At 48.2% G+C, this 15,169-nt stretch overlaps 1 protein-coding gene across 3 annotated transcripts in view; it reads right to left on the bottom strand.

Moving 5' to 3' along the window:
* SAE1 (SUMO1 activating enzyme subunit 1) overlaps positions 1-8,814 on the bottom strand; it is a gene marked incomplete at both ends in the record, with an annotated part of 70,533 nt that extends 61,719 nt beyond the window's left edge. For all 3 annotated transcript variants that reach the window (XM_084257476.1, XM_084257478.1, XM_084257477.1), the window contains one exon: positions 8,717-8,814. In XM_084257476.1, the coding sequence (XP_084113602.1) occupies positions 8,717-8,814 (98 nt within the window). The remainder of the gene's footprint in view (positions 1-8,716) is intronic.
* Between the last annotated feature and the right edge of the window lie 6,355 nt (positions 8,815-15,169).

Here is a 15,169-nt window from a genome sequence, read left to right as displayed (position 1 = left end):
GAAAAAAAAAGCATACACACTCTCTACATTGCACAGTTCTCCCCCTAAAGTCCAAGGGCCTCCACAGACGCTGGGTGGGGCCATGCCTGCCTTGATAAAAGAAAAGGCTCAAAAAAGCATCCAGCCAAGTTCTCACAACTCGTGAGCAGCCAAAGTTGGGATGATAATTCAGTTCTGACCACAAATGATGACTTTTCCTCCCCCATGTTACCTGTACACAGTCAATTCTAAATTTTTGCTGACTTGCTCTCCTATCTTTACCTTCCGCTGCAGAATACCTTTTTAATCTCTGGGAAGGAAGGAACCAGAGCGTTCACACATCTTTGGTTTTGTTTTGTTACAATTTTCCCTTTTTTTAAATTTTATTTTTGTGTAGAACTGGGGTACAGGCCAGAGGTGCGGGGGGGTGAGAGGATTCCCCAGAGACATAGTGGGAGCAAAGCAGGCAGATTTACTAAAATACACCGCTGAGGGAAGCAATGGGCAAGAAATAGGAGAGGTCCGCCGTGCCATGTGGGTTAGCTCCCTGGCTGGGGATCAAACTCAGGCCGCTGTGGTGGGGCGTCACAGTGATAGCACTGAGACTTAATCCCTAGGCCACCAGGGAGGCCTGCCTTCACATACCTTTGAATTGACAATACACAGTAAAATCAGCCACGCCAGTGTATTCCTTTCCTGGTTAAAAATTCTTAAGACGACCACATTCACATTCAATTCACACTTATCGAGAGTCTAATGTGGAGCATAAGTCATGCAAAAACCTGGTCTAGGGTAAGCACAAAGTCCCCAAGGCCGGAGCGAGGACGCTTTAGCAGATTTGAGAAACAGAAGAGATTCAGGCAAGGCCAGAAAAGGCAGGACATAAAAGGCTATGGATTTTTATTCTGAGTATAACAGGAAACACCCCTTGAAGCAGAGAGCATATGATACTTGTTTTAGTCAGCGTGCCTCCTCGTGGAGGATGATACATAATGGAGTCAAGAGTGGAGCAGGAGGGCCTCCCCTCGTGGTAGTGGTTGAGCTTTGGGTTGCGAAGCTGCCCACAGCCTCTGCAGCGCCGGTTCGATCCCCGTCCACCAGGCGAGGGTCCCACATGGTGCGCAGACCTCTCCTGCCACCCGCTGCTCCCCTCAGCAGTGTACCTCGGTCCCTCTGCCTGTTCTGCTCCCCGCTCTGGCTCTGGTGAATTCTCTCACCCTCCTGCGCTTCTGACTGTACCCAGTGCTTGCATAAATAAATAAATAAATCTTTTTTTTAAAAAAAAAAAAAGAGGGCCTCCCCGGTGGCGCAGCGGTTGAGCGCTGGGTTGCGAGGCTGCCCGCGGCCTCTGCGGCGCTGGTTCGATCCCCGGCTGCTCCCCGGCCACCGGAGGAGGGGCCCACATGGCGCACAGACCTCTCCTGCCGCCCGCTGCTCCCCTCAGCAGTGTACTTCGGTCCTTCTGCCTGCTCTGCTCCCCGCTCTGGTGAATTCTCTCACCCTCCCCGCGCTTCTGACTGTACCCAGTGCATGTATAAACAAAACAAACAAACAAATAAATAAACATGCCTCTATTATAAAAAAAAAGAATCATTTATTTCCCATCATTTAAAAAAAAAAAGAATGGAACAGGAGAGATCAATAAAGAGACTGTTGAGGGCATATGAGATGTGATGGGTATGGCTTCAAGTGAGAAATGTAGATAGAAAGGTGGATGAAAGTGTGAAAAACAGGGCAAATTGATATTTAGTGTGGATGACAGATGAGTTGTAAGTGGAGCTGACACAACTTGTGGACAAAGGGACAGAGACAAATAAAGAACTAGGTTTCTAGTGTTTTCAACCCAATTAACAGTGGGAGCATCACCACTTGTCAGATTTAACTGTTTTCTCCTTCTAGAAACACTCTTGTAACTACTAGTCCAGTACTTTCCATACAAAATACAATCTTGCCCCATCCAACAGCCCATTTACTTATGTAATGTCTTGTCAGAATCCAAAACAGAACTTACGGCTGCTGCCCCTGCGTGATCTACTTGGGGAAAACCTGCTCTTCCTACAGTCTTCCTCACCCATCTGGACTCCTGCTTTACGTGTGCCTTCTGGCAGCTCCTATTTCCTACAGTTTCCCTTCTTTTATTGCTGGTGATTTATATTTGTCAGTAACTAACTATAATTTACTGAACACTTTCTGTGTGCAGACACTGTTCATCCATTACCTTATAAAATAGTTTCTATTCCTCCACTTGATAAATGACAAAACTAAAGCACAGAGAAGTTAAGAAATGTACCCAGGGTTAAATAACTCAGAAGTTCTGGAGCTGAAAGTCATATATAACTAACAATCATTGCAATAAAATTGGCCCCAATATGAAACAACCAAGACTCCCTTCTAGTATGTGGTACTTTTATGGCAAATTTGTATCTACAGAAGCAAATGAAGTTCTTTTGAACAGTGCAGTGCTGGGAAGTGTCTAAAATAGGAAAATAGTTGTAGTCCCTTTTTTGAAAATCAAAATTTCAGAACTGAAAGAGACCTCAAAGATTTAGACACATTCATCACTCTTTTATGCAGATGTAGAAACTAAGGCCAAGAAACTGTGTGACTCACCCAAAATCAGAAAGCTAGTTAGCAGAGCTAGGAATTGGATGCTGGTTTCATGATTTTCTAGGTCTTCACATTGTACAGTCACTTCATTCACTCAACAAAAACCTGAATGTCTATACAATGGCAAACTCTGGACATTAGAGAGACTAGTCAAACCCCAGATCTTAATTACCGGGCATTTAAAAAGGTTTGCCCTCAGGGAGCTTATAATCTACTCTCCTCTTTCTAGTCGCTCTTCCTACATCTATTTTTTTTTTTAAAGATTTATTTATTTATTCAAAAAGCACTGGGTACAGTCAGAAGTGCAGGAGGGTGAGAGAATTCACCAGAGCCAGATCTGGGAGCAGAGCAGGCAGAAGGACTGAAGTACACTGCTGAGGGGAGCAGCGGGCGGCAGGAGAGGTCTGTGCGCCATGTGGGCCCCTCCTCCGGTGGCCGGGGAGCAGCCGGGGATCGAACCGGCGCTGCAGAGGCTGCGGGCAGCTTCCCAACCCAGTGCTCAACCGCTGCGCCACCGGGGAGGCCCCTACCTCAATTTTAGACATGGGAGAAATTATTGCTGAGTGGAGGAAAGTAAGACATGTATTTGTTGTGAAAAGCATGCTGAAGCACACATTTTGAGAACGCACATAGGAACCAGGTTCAGTGCTTGTCTTTATGTTAATTTGACTGAAACAATGAACAACGATGGAAAATGGACTGTCATAGTAACAGCAGGGAACCCTAAGTTAATGAATCAAGTCCTTTTTCTACTGGGGTGACCTTGGAGTCCCTTCTTTGGGGTCCCTTCTTGAACTTCATCCATGTAACGGGCTAGGCAGCAAGATAAGCAAACTCACACGCTCACAGGGGCCAGAAAATTCTGTGGATGAGCTTAGTGGAGCTGACAGAAACAACAGTAAATTAGAGGACCCAGACTCTATAGAGGTAGCCTCTACTTAGCCCCAACCAATGTGAGATCTCAGGTCTTTTTTTAAGACAAAAAACAGAAACTATGTGAAATTACCAGATTTGGGTGTATGTGTGGGGAGTGGGGAAGAGACAGATGCATCCTCCTCTCCGCCCCAATTCTCATGAAGGAAAAAAAACAAACATAAATAAAGGTAGGAAAAAACAGTAAGCATTTTGCCGTATTGGCACTAACCATACGGCTACATCATGGCACACCACACCTTTAGCACATTTCTAAAAAAACAACATTGTCAGGCCTCCCCGGTGGCGCAGCGGTTGAGCGCTGGGTTGTGAAGCTGCTGCGCCGGTTCGATCCCTGGTTGCTCCCCGGCCACCAGAGGAGGGGCCCACATGGCGCGCATCAGACCTCTCCTGCCACCTGCTGCTCCCCTCAGCAGTGTACTTCAGTCCTTCTGCCTGCTCTGCTCCCAGATCTGGCTCTGGTGAATTCTCTCACCCTCCCGCGCTTCTGACTGTACCCAGTGCATGTATAAACAAAACAAACAAATAAATAAATAAAACATGCCTCTATTTAAAAAAAAATGACATTGTCCTTCATAACCATAACAAATCATATCTATGGGCCTCCCCTGGTGGCACAGTGGTTGAGCCCTGGGCTGCGAGGCTGCCTGCAGCCTCTGCAGCACTGGTTCATTCCCCGGCCACAGGCGAGGGTCCCACAAAAAAAAAAAAAAAAAAAAAAATCACATCTAACAAACCATAACAAATCACCCCTAAGTAACATTTAATAGCACCATGTATTCAGATATCCCCTAACGTACCTAAAAGTGTTCTTTTTGAACCAGGATCCAGTCAAAGTTCATACATTGCTTTTGGATTCCCTTCTGTACTGCTGTTTTGTTTGTTTGTTTTTTCTGTACTGTTTTAATCTATAGGGTTTTTTTTTTTAAAGATTTATTTACTTATGCATACAAGAGCTGGGGTACAGGCCAGAGATGCGGGGGATGAGAGGATTCACCAGAGACAGAGTGGGGAACAGAACAGGCAGACTGACCGAAGTACACCGCTGAGGGGAGCAGTGGGAGAGACAGGTCTGCTGCATCATGTGGGTAGCTCCCTGGCCGGGGATCGAGCTCATGCTGCAGAAGCTGCAGATTGCTTCATAGTGCAGTGCTTAACCCCTTGTGCCACCAGGAAGGCCCCTAATCTAGATTTCGTTTTTCCAAGACATTAACTTTTGGAAGAGAACCAATGCAGCTGTCTTATAAAATGTCCCGACATTCTGCACAGCTTATCATTACTTCACTGATGTCCTTCAATTTATTCCTGTTCTCTAAAAGCATGCTTAGGGGGCCTCCCTAGTGGCACAAGGGGTTAAGATGCAATCTATGAAGCTAACTGCAGCCTCTGAAGCGCAAGTTCGATCCCCGGCCAGGGAGCAACCCACATGGCACAGCAGACCTCTCCTGGCTCACCCGCTGCTCCCCTCAGCAGTGTGTTTCAGTCAATCTGCCTGTTCTGCTCCCCATTCTGTCTCTGGTGAATCCTCTCACCCCCTGCACATCTGGCATGTGTTCCCATTCTTGTATGCATAAATGGGTTAATCTTAAAAAAAAGTAAAAGCATGCTTAGGGTAAAAGATATTAGGCAGGAAAACTTCAAAGGTGATGCACTAAAGTTCCTATTTCATCATATCAGAAGACATTTTTTAAAATTTATTTATTTATGCATACAAGAGCTGGGGTGTAGGTCAGAGGTGTGGGGGATCCACCAGAGACAGAGTGGGGAGCAGAACAGGAAGATCCAATGAAATACACTGCAGAGGGGAGCAGGGGGTAGACAGAAGAGGTCTGTTGCACCATATGGGTAGCTCCCTGGCCAGGGATCAAACTCGTGCTGCAGTGGCTGCGGATAGCTTCATGATGCTGAGTCTTAACATCCTGCACCACCAGGGAGGCTCAGAAGGCATATTCTTGATAATTACCTCTTGTTTGAATATTATCTTGGCCTTGTGAATTCCAAGTTATTTTGGGAGAATTTCATGTTATTAAATATTTCTAAATAAGGCTTTCTTTCTGATGCTCAAATTGTTCCAAACCTGGCCAATTCTCTAGATTTTTAAGTGTTAGCAATTCATTTCAAAAAGTTAAAACCATGTAAAGAGATCAGCCCAGTTTTTTGTTTTTTTTTTTTTTTTTATAGAGGCATGCTTTATTTATTTGTTTTGCTGGTTTGTTTGTTTGTTTTGTTTATACATGCACTGGGTACAGTCAGAAGCACGGGAGGGTGAGAGAATTCACCAGAGCCAGAGCGGGGAGCAGAGCAGGCAGAAGGACCGAAGTACACTGCTGAGGGGAGCAGCGGGCGGCAGGAGAGGTCTGCGCACCATGTGGGACCCTCGCCGGCGGCCGGGGAGCAGCCGGGGTTGGAACCGGCGCCGCAGAGGCCGCGGGCAGCTTCGCAACCCAGCGCTCAACCGCTGCGCCACCGGGGAGGCCCTCAGCCCAGTTTTTAACCTCTAGACTGCATAAGTTCCCTTGAAGGCCCTTTTATTATTATTATTCTCCATCCCAGTTCTGACAATTTGGTCCAACATTACAAAGAGTCAGAGACCAAAAAAAAAAAAAAAAAAAAAAAAACTTTTGTTAGCATTCTCTGCCAGTGGCTGGCTGCCTTCCCCTTCACAAAGGAACCACAGTCCTCAGTTATCTTCCCTACCCCACTTGGAGTTCCCTTAGAGGAACTATAATAATAAACATACATCTCAATAAACATCTAAAATTAAATTCAACACTGATTCCTTCAGCAAATCCTGTCCCCATTACCTTCAAATAAATCCAGAATACATACTTGACCACTTATGTCTCAAGTGGATTATTCCAACAGTGTCCTCGCTGGAACTCCTTTCCACTTCTGCCCAACTTCACCCTATTTTCCACAAGCAAGAATGTGCCTTTTAAAACACAAAACAGGGCCGCCCCTGGTGGTGCAGCTGCTGAGCCTCTGCAGCGCCGTTTCGATCCCCAGCCGCCAGCGAGGGTCCCACATGGCATGACAGACCTCTCCTGCCGTGCCCACTGCTCCTGTATTTCGTCAGTCGGCCTGTTCTGTTCCCCGCTCTGGCTCTGGTGAATTCTCTCACCCTCCTGCGCTTCTGACTGTACCCAGTGCTTGTATAAATAAATAAGTCTTAAAAAATAAATAAATAAAATAAAACACAAAACATAGATGCAACTATGAAGCTGTCCGCAGCCTCTGCAGCACAAGTTCAATCCCCAGCCAGGGAGCAACCCACATGGCGCAGCAGACCTCTCCTGTCTCCCCGCTGCTCCCCTCAGCAGTGTATTTCGGTTGATCTGCCTGTTCTATTCCATACTCTGTCTCTGGTGAATCCTCTCACCAGACAATTCCCCCCACACCTCTGGCCTGTACCCCTACTCTTGTATGCATAAATAAATAAATCTTTAAAAAAAAATAAAATAAAACACAAATCAGGGCCTCCCTGGTGGTGCAAGGGGTTAAGACGCAACCTATGAAGCTGTTCGCAGCCACTGAAGCACAAGTTCAATCCCCTGGCTGGCCAGGGAGCAACCCACATGGCACAGCAAACTACTCCTGACTCGCCCGCTGTTCTCCTCAGCGTCAGTCTGCCTGTTCTGTTCCTCACTCTGTCTCTGGTGAATCCTCTCACCCCCACACCTCTGGCCTGTACCCCAGCTCTTGTATGCATAATTTTTTTTTTAATTTAAAAGGAAAAATTTAAAAATAAAACACAAATTAGATCATGTTACTCTTATGCTCCATCATCGACTTTTCCAGCACATTTAAAATGTAAAACTTAACTCACTCGGCTCCAGCCACCCTTTCGCTAATTTGTAAAGCAGGCTCTGGCCTCCATGATTTTACACTTGGCTCTTCTCTGGGCTGGGAAGTTTCTTCCAGGTGGTGACAAGGTTCTTCTCCCTTCAAGGAGGTCTGAGGCTCCAAGTATGCCCTCAGAGGCGTTTCCTGGCCACCCTATGGAAATAACTCTACCACCTCACCATCCTTTATAATGATAATCTTATCCTACTTTATTTTTCTCCCTAGCACTTGCATTACCTAACATCATGTTTCTCGGTGCTTATTGTCTTCCCCAGGAGAACGTAAGCTCCCTATGGGCAAGGAGTCTATTAGTTCCTGGTATTACATGCTCAGGGCCCAGAACAGTGCTAAGACAGGTGCTCAGTAAACATTGGATCAAGTCAATCGCCTCGTTCAAAGAACTCAGTCTCAGGGGCCTCCCTGGTGGTGCAAGGGGTTAACCCTCAACCCTATGAAGCCATCGGCAGCCACTACAACATGAGCGCATCCCTGGTCACAGAGCTGACCCTCATGACTGCTCCCCACTCGGCAGCTGCTCCCCTCAGTTCTGCTCTCCACTGTCTCCGGTGAATACTCTCACCACCCACCCCGCACCTCTAACCTACACCCCAGCTCTTCTATGCACAAATAAATATTTTTTTAAATTAAAAAAAAAAAAACAAACTTAGTCTCTGCAACTATTCAAGGTTGGGTACGCCCAACCTGTCTCCCGGCCTCTCTAAACACACCCCCACAGCTAGACGCTAGCAACCTCTTCAGGAGCTCCCCGCCCCAGCCTCTCGAGACTCATACTTGAAATAACTTGCTCCAGAACGTTTCAAAAGCCCTCATTCTTTCAGCGTGGCCCACCCCTCAGAAGCCACAGGTATGGAACCTCGCGTCGGTGAGGGTCGCCAGTCTTCCCCACTGTCCAGCCTAGAAAACAACCCCCAGTACCTCGGAATGAATGAACGACGCCCCCCGCCCTGCATCCTTTCCGCGCACCCCCGGCCCCTCCCCTTCCCTGAATGCAAGCCCCCCCGCCGACCCGAACGCCGACGCCGCTCCGCGCGGGCGTCCGACTCCGCGTCAGCGTCCTGCCGACTCCTCAGGACCCGCGGCTCCCGCCCCCTTTCCAGAAGCCTCCGAGCCCCGGGAACGACCCTCGGAACCACCCTGGGGCACGTCTCTGCCTCTGAAATCTTCCAGAAGCATCCCCAATCACCCCCTGCAGTCCTCGCCGAAGGGCTCCCGGCCCCGGCGCAACATTCCCGCCTCGCCTCTCAGATGAGACGCTCCCGCCCCGAGGCCGCGGACGCCTCAGGCCAGGCGCCCGCGGCGGCCCCGCCGCCCCACAAGCCGCTCTGGCCCTGACCGTTTCTGGGCCTCCAATCCCCAGAGACGGATCTGCCGGTCATACTGCGCCGCCTCCTCCTCGCTGATGCCGCCGCCGGCCTCCTCCTTCTCCACCATGGCGCCGGCTCTCGCAATCCCCGCTCTGATCCCGCTCAGCCAACCGAACTGCCGCGCTGCGCGCCGCCAACCGCCGCCGGCCCCGCGCCCGTGGCCGCGTCTGCGCCTGCGCCTGCGCCAGGATCCGCGCCTGCGCAGTCCATTCCCTGCGACCCGGCCAGTCTGAGCTGCCTGGGACCACGTGGACCTCCGGCGCCTCAAAGGCGGGCTGACTACTGACGGTCACGTGACAGGCGCCAGCCAGTCCTGGCCCGGAATTGCCCGGCATGTGGCCCGTAGGTGATGCCCAAGTGGTCCTGTGGGCCGGCTATTTTTTTTTAATTTACGCATAGAAGGACTGGGTGTAGGCCAGAGGTGGGGGTGATGGTGAGAGGACTCACCAGAGAGCGAGTGGGGAGCAGAACAGGCAGATCTATTGAAATACACTGCTGAGGAGAACAGCAGGGGAGTCAGCAGAGGTCTGCTGCACCATGTGGATTAGTTCCCAGGGAGGCCCCTGTTGTAAACTTTAAACTTCTTGATTTATCTAAAGCCTAAAAGTCGGGGCCTCCCTGCTGGCTCAAGGGTTAAAGTCTCAGTGCTATAGAGCTATCTGCAGCCTCTGCAGCATGAGTTCGATCCCCGCAGGCCAGGGCTCTACCCACATGGTGCAGCAGACTTCTCCTGACTGGCCTGCTTCTCCCCTCTGCAGTATGTCTCAATCAATCCACCTGTTCCGTTCACCCCTCTGTCTCTGATAAATCCTTTCACACACACGCACCACTGGCCTGTACCCCACAAGGGGGCCAGGATCATTTGGGAGTCATCTTGGAGTCTGGTTATCATACTCTGCACTAGGCCCTGTGAAAATAAGGTGAACAAAAAGAAAACCCTGTGTGAGGGGACAGTGTAGTAGAGGAGGCAGGCATTACTTTATCACTCAAAAAATTGTTCACTAATTCATGTGTTTAACAAATATTTATTACATTCTTCCTATCGTTTGATTTTGTGCCAGGTCTCTGGGGCTACAATAATAATCAAAACACGGGCTTAAGTCACAGCACTATGAAGCAATCCGCTGCCTGCAGCAGGAGTTCAATCCCCGGCCAGGGTGCCTCCCCTGTTTGCGCAGCAGTTGAGCACTGGGCTGCGAAGCTGCCCACAGCATCTGCAGCGCCGGTTTGAACCCCGGCCACCGGTGAGGGTCCCACATGGCGCGCAGACCTCTTCTGCCACGCCCGCTGCTCCCCTCAGCAGTGCAATTCGGTCCATCTGCCTGTTCTGTTCCCCGCTCTGGCTCTGGTGAATTCTCTCACCCCTCCCGCGCTTCTGACTGTACCCAGTGCTTGTATAAATAAATAAATAAATAAATCTTAAAAAAAAAAAAAATCCCCGGCCAGGGAGCTGACCCCCAGGGAGCTGACCTCCTGTCTCACCTGCTGCTCCCCTCAGCAGTGTATTTCAGTCAATCTTCCTCTTCTGTTCCCCATTCTGTCTCTGGTGGATCTTCTCGCCCCCCCTCCTGTACCCCAGTTCTCGTATGCATAAATTTTTTTTAAAGATTTATTTATTTATTTATACAAGCACTGGGTACAGTCAGAAGCGCGGGAGGGTGAGAGAATTCACCAGAGCCAGAGCGAAGAGCAGAGCAGGCAGAAGGACCGAAGTACACTGCTGAGGGGAGCAGCAGGCGGCAGGAGAGGTCTGCGCGCCATGTGGGACCCTCCTCCGGTGGCCGGAGAGCAGCCGGGGATAGAACCGGCACTGCAGAGGCTGTGGGCAGCTTCGCAACCCAGTGCTCGACCGCTGCGCCACCAGGGAGGCCCTCAATCTTTTTTTTTATATGATTAAAACAGGCACACGCCTGCTATAGAGGCAGTCCCAGTCCAGTGGGAGAGAGAAAATTATGGCACAAATGTGAACAAATAGAAAGTTGAAGTGCTATGGGGGAGAGGAGGGAGCTATAGGTATCTGACTTAGTGTAGGGATTGGGACAGGACATTCTGAGATTGTAAACTTTCAGCTAAACTTTGCAGAGTAAAGAAAGGTTAAAACTAACAAAGTAAGAGGAGAACCCCAGGAGGAGAGGATGGCAACTGCCAAGAGCCAGAGTTTAAGTTTATTCTCTGACTTTTCTTGAGACTGTCTGCCTAGCCCCTCATCCTGTCACCCCCAGACACTGTAGGAAGTTTAAAACATGTCCAAAAATCCTTTGACTTTTTTTTTAAAGATTTTTTATTTATTTATGCATATAAGAACTGGGGTACAGACCAGAGTTGTGGGGGGGGGGTGAGAGGATTCACCAGAGACAGTGAGGAACAGAACAGGCAGACTGACTGAAATACACTGCTGAGGGGAGCAGCAGGCCAGGCAGGAGAGGTCTGCTGTGCCATGTGGGTAGCTCCCTGGCTGGGGCTCGAAAACTTGTGGATAGCTTCATAGGTTGCATCTTAACCCCTTTCACCACCAGGGAAACCCTGCTTTGACATTTTTAACTGATATGGGGTGGGGTTGGGGGCGAGTCATTTAGTGTAATGTCCATGAGATTCATCCCTAAATTCCACATATCAGAATTTCCTTCCTTTTTAAGGATGAATATATATTCCGCTGTAAGTACTGCCACATCTCATTTATCCATTCATCCAATTAGAGAGTTTTTGGTTGCTTCAATCTATCTTTTGACTGTGGTAAGTAATGCTGACATGATCACGGGTGTACAAATACTAGAGACCCCTTTCTTAACTGTCTTGGCTTAAACCCCTGGGGCTGTCTGCTTTTGGGTAACAGCTAACCAGAACAGCTGCCCAAACAGAGACTTTGTTACTGCCAAGGGGTGGAGAGCAGGCATTCAGTGGTTCAGGCTCTCAGGATTACATAATTACCTCCCCCCAGGTGACTGTTTGCCAGGCAGTGGTTCTCAACCCCACCTGCCCATTAGGATTATCTGGGGAGCTTTGCAGCAAATACAATGCCCAGGCCCCACCTTCAGAGACTCTAATTAATTGGTCTGGGGTAAAGCTGAGACATTGGGGTTTTTACAAAATGCTCCCCAGATAATTCTAAAAGGTGGTTAGGGTGGAGATACACAGAACAAAGATCAGTATGTTGGTTCATTCTAGTTTTAATTATTTCCCTGCTCTTCCTTTTAGGCCCACATTACCCTTAAATCTCAAAGACACTGGATTGTGCTCTGGGTAACTTTGGTCACTCTGTACAGCCTTTTTTTTTTTTTCTTTAAAGATTTATTAATTTATTTAAAGAAGAACTGGGGGATAAGCCAGAGGTGTAGGGGAATGAGATGATTCACCAGAGACAAAGTGGGGAGCTGAACAGGCAGACTGACTGAAATACACCACTAAGGCGAGCAGCAGGTGAGACAGGAGAGGTCTCCTGTGCCATATGTGGGTCAATTCCCTGGCCCGGGATTGAACTCAGGCCATAGTGGTAACAGCACCGAGACTTAACCCCTAGGCCACCAGGGAGGCCCTCTGTACAGCTTTTAATCACATTTTCTTTTTTCTTTTATTTTTATTTATTTATTTTTTTACTTAATTTTCTTTTGTATTGCTTTACTATGATAGCTGCAATTTTTTTTTTTCTTTTTCCCCCCCTCACCCTGCAGCCCCACGGGAGCTGTCTCCAGTACCTGAGACCGAGCGCCACCAGCCAGGCAGCCAGTCACGAGTCCTGGGGGTTACTCTGGCACTGGAATGGAACCCGCCAGCCACAGCCAGGCTGATGTGTCACGAACAGTGCTCCACATTTTCTTTTTTAAAAGATTTATTTATGCATGCATGCAAGAACTGGGGTACAGGCCAGAAGTGCAAGGGGTGAGAGGATTCACCAGAGACAGAATGGGAACAGAACAGGCAGATTGACTGAAATACACTGCTAAGTGGAGCGGCGGGCAAGACAGGAGAGGTCTGTTGTGCTATGTAGATTAGTTCTCTAGCTGAGGATTGAATTCATGCTGCAGTGGCTGCAGACAGCTTCATAGTGCTGTGGCTTAACCCCTTGCACTACAGGAGGCCCTTAATCACATTTTCTAAGTCATTCTGTCAACATTGATGACTGCTTAAAGCTGATGGGTGTCATGATAAGTGGGAATTTAAAAACGAATACAGGGCCTCCCCTGTATTCCCTGGTGGCTTAGCAGTTGAGCGCTGGGTTGCAAGACTGCCCGCAGCCTCTGCAGTGCCAGTTCGATCCCCGGCCACCGGTGAGGGTCCCACAAAAAATAAAATAAAAACTAATGCAATATAATACAAGTATAATTACCCATAGTAAAATAGATTTAATTTAATTATGCACATGGGTGGATTTTTACTCTAGAAGGTATTATGGGTGGAACTGTGTGCCCCCCCCCAAAAGATATAGGGTTTGTCATTTACCAAAATATCCTTTCAGTGTGTGACTGGAGGTATATCCCTGGTGGGTAGCTGCTCACAAGAGGAATACTTATCTTTATTCATTATGATAACACTGCAAAGCAGTATAATAGAGTTGTACTTTATTAAGCTGTTTGCCCTCTTCCTTTTTTGCTCTCTCGTTCTTTTTTTAAAGAAAGATTGATTTATTTATGCATACAAGAACTGGGGTGTAAGCCAGAGAGTGGGGGGCAGACTCAAAAGGCTGGAATCAGGGCCTCCCTGGTGGCACAAGGGGTTAAGCGCTGCACTATGAAGCAATCCGCAGCCTCTGCAGCAAGAGTTCAATCCCCGGCCAGCCACCAGGGAGCAACCTGCATGGTGCAGGAGACCTCTCCTGACTCACCCTGCTGCTCCCCTCAGCAGTGTACTTGGGTCAATCTGCCTGTTCTGGTCCCCATTCTGTCTCTGGTGAGTCCTCTCACCCCCCACACCTCTGGTCTGTACTCCAGCTCTTATATGTATAAATAAATAAAATCTTTCAAAAAAATGAAATTCACAGAATATAAAATTATCCATTTCAAAAGTGAACAGCTCAGTGGTACCTAGTACATTCACCATGTTGTGCAAACACCACTTCAGTCTAATTCCAAAACACTTTCATTACCCCAAATGTGGTAGCAGATATTAGCAGATTCCCAAGTCTTCCATGACTTTATGCACGCAATTCCAAAAAGAACTAGGGAAGTTCAACCATAAAGCTGAATATACTTGAGTGTAAATCTTTCTTTCTTTCCATTACTTAAGAACAATAAGTGGGCCTCCCCGGTGGCGCAGCGGTTGAGCACTGGGTTGCGAAGCTGCCCGCGGCCTCTGCGGCGCCGGTTCGATCCCCGGCTGCTCCCCGGCCAGCGGAGGAGGATCCCACATGGCGCGCAGACCTCTCCTGCCGCCCGCTGCTCCCCTCAGCAGTGTACTTCGGTCCTTCTGCCTGCTCTGCTCCCCGCTCTGGCTCTGGTGAATTCTCTCACCCTCCCGCGCTTCTGACTGTACCCAGTGCATGTATAAACAAAACAAACAAACAAACAAATAAATTAATTAAAAAAAATGCCTCTATTAAAAAAAAAAAGAAGAACAATAAGTAACTTCATTCATTTGGTGATCGTTACCCATATCATATTGCAGGACATTCTATCATCCCTGTTTCCTGTCCCTTAGTGCCAGTAACAACCTCCTCATTATTGTGATGCTCAAAAAAGTCCCTGCAAATTTCCAAAGCGTCCCCAAGGGAGCAATGCTCTCCCCTTGAGAACGTGTTGACAACCTCAAAACACTCATTAATTTACCTCAATAATTTCCAAAATATCCTCTAGGGGGCGACATCATGTCCTTGAGAAACAAGTAGACCCATGATCATCTACTTTGGACTTCATTATCCCCTACCTCCTCAATAAATTTGGGGTTGGATCAACAAGGGGAAATAGCCATTGGTTGGGCAGTCAGCAGGATTCAACACACAGTAACACCTCTTTTTTAGCTAATGTCTTCCTCCTTTCTTCCCCAGGTGTTTTCAGGGGTTGGAGCCAGCTGCTAGTATTCCACACTATATACAAGCTTCATCCATGGTGTAAAGAATCCACCCAAAAACCACCTCAGGAATTAAGTGAAAAAAATCCTCAGCCAGAACAATGATGTTCCAAAATTAGGAAAATGATAGGAGGGGCCTCCTTGGTGGTCTAGAGGTTAATTCTCAGCGCTATCACCTCTATGACCTGAATTCGATCCCCAGCCATGGAGCTGACCCATATGGTGCAGGAGACCTCTCCTGTCTTGCCCGCTTCTCCCCTCAGCAGTGTATTCAACAGATCCACATGTTCTGCTCCTCACTCTGTCTCTATCTCCCCACATCTCTGGCCTGCACCCCAGTTCCTCTATGCAAAAAAAAAAATAATAAAAAAAAAGAAGATGGGGCCTCCCTGGTGGTGCAAGGGGTTAAGCACAGCACAATC

This window comes from Talpa europaea, assembly GCF_964194135.1.
Source record: "Talpa europaea genome assembly, chromosome: 16".
NCBI lineage: Eukaryota > Metazoa > Chordata > Mammalia > Eulipotyphla > Talpidae > Talpa > Talpa europaea.
The sequence above is the reverse complement of the archived record's forward strand: the minus strand, read 5'-3'. Positions and strand labels throughout refer to the sequence as shown.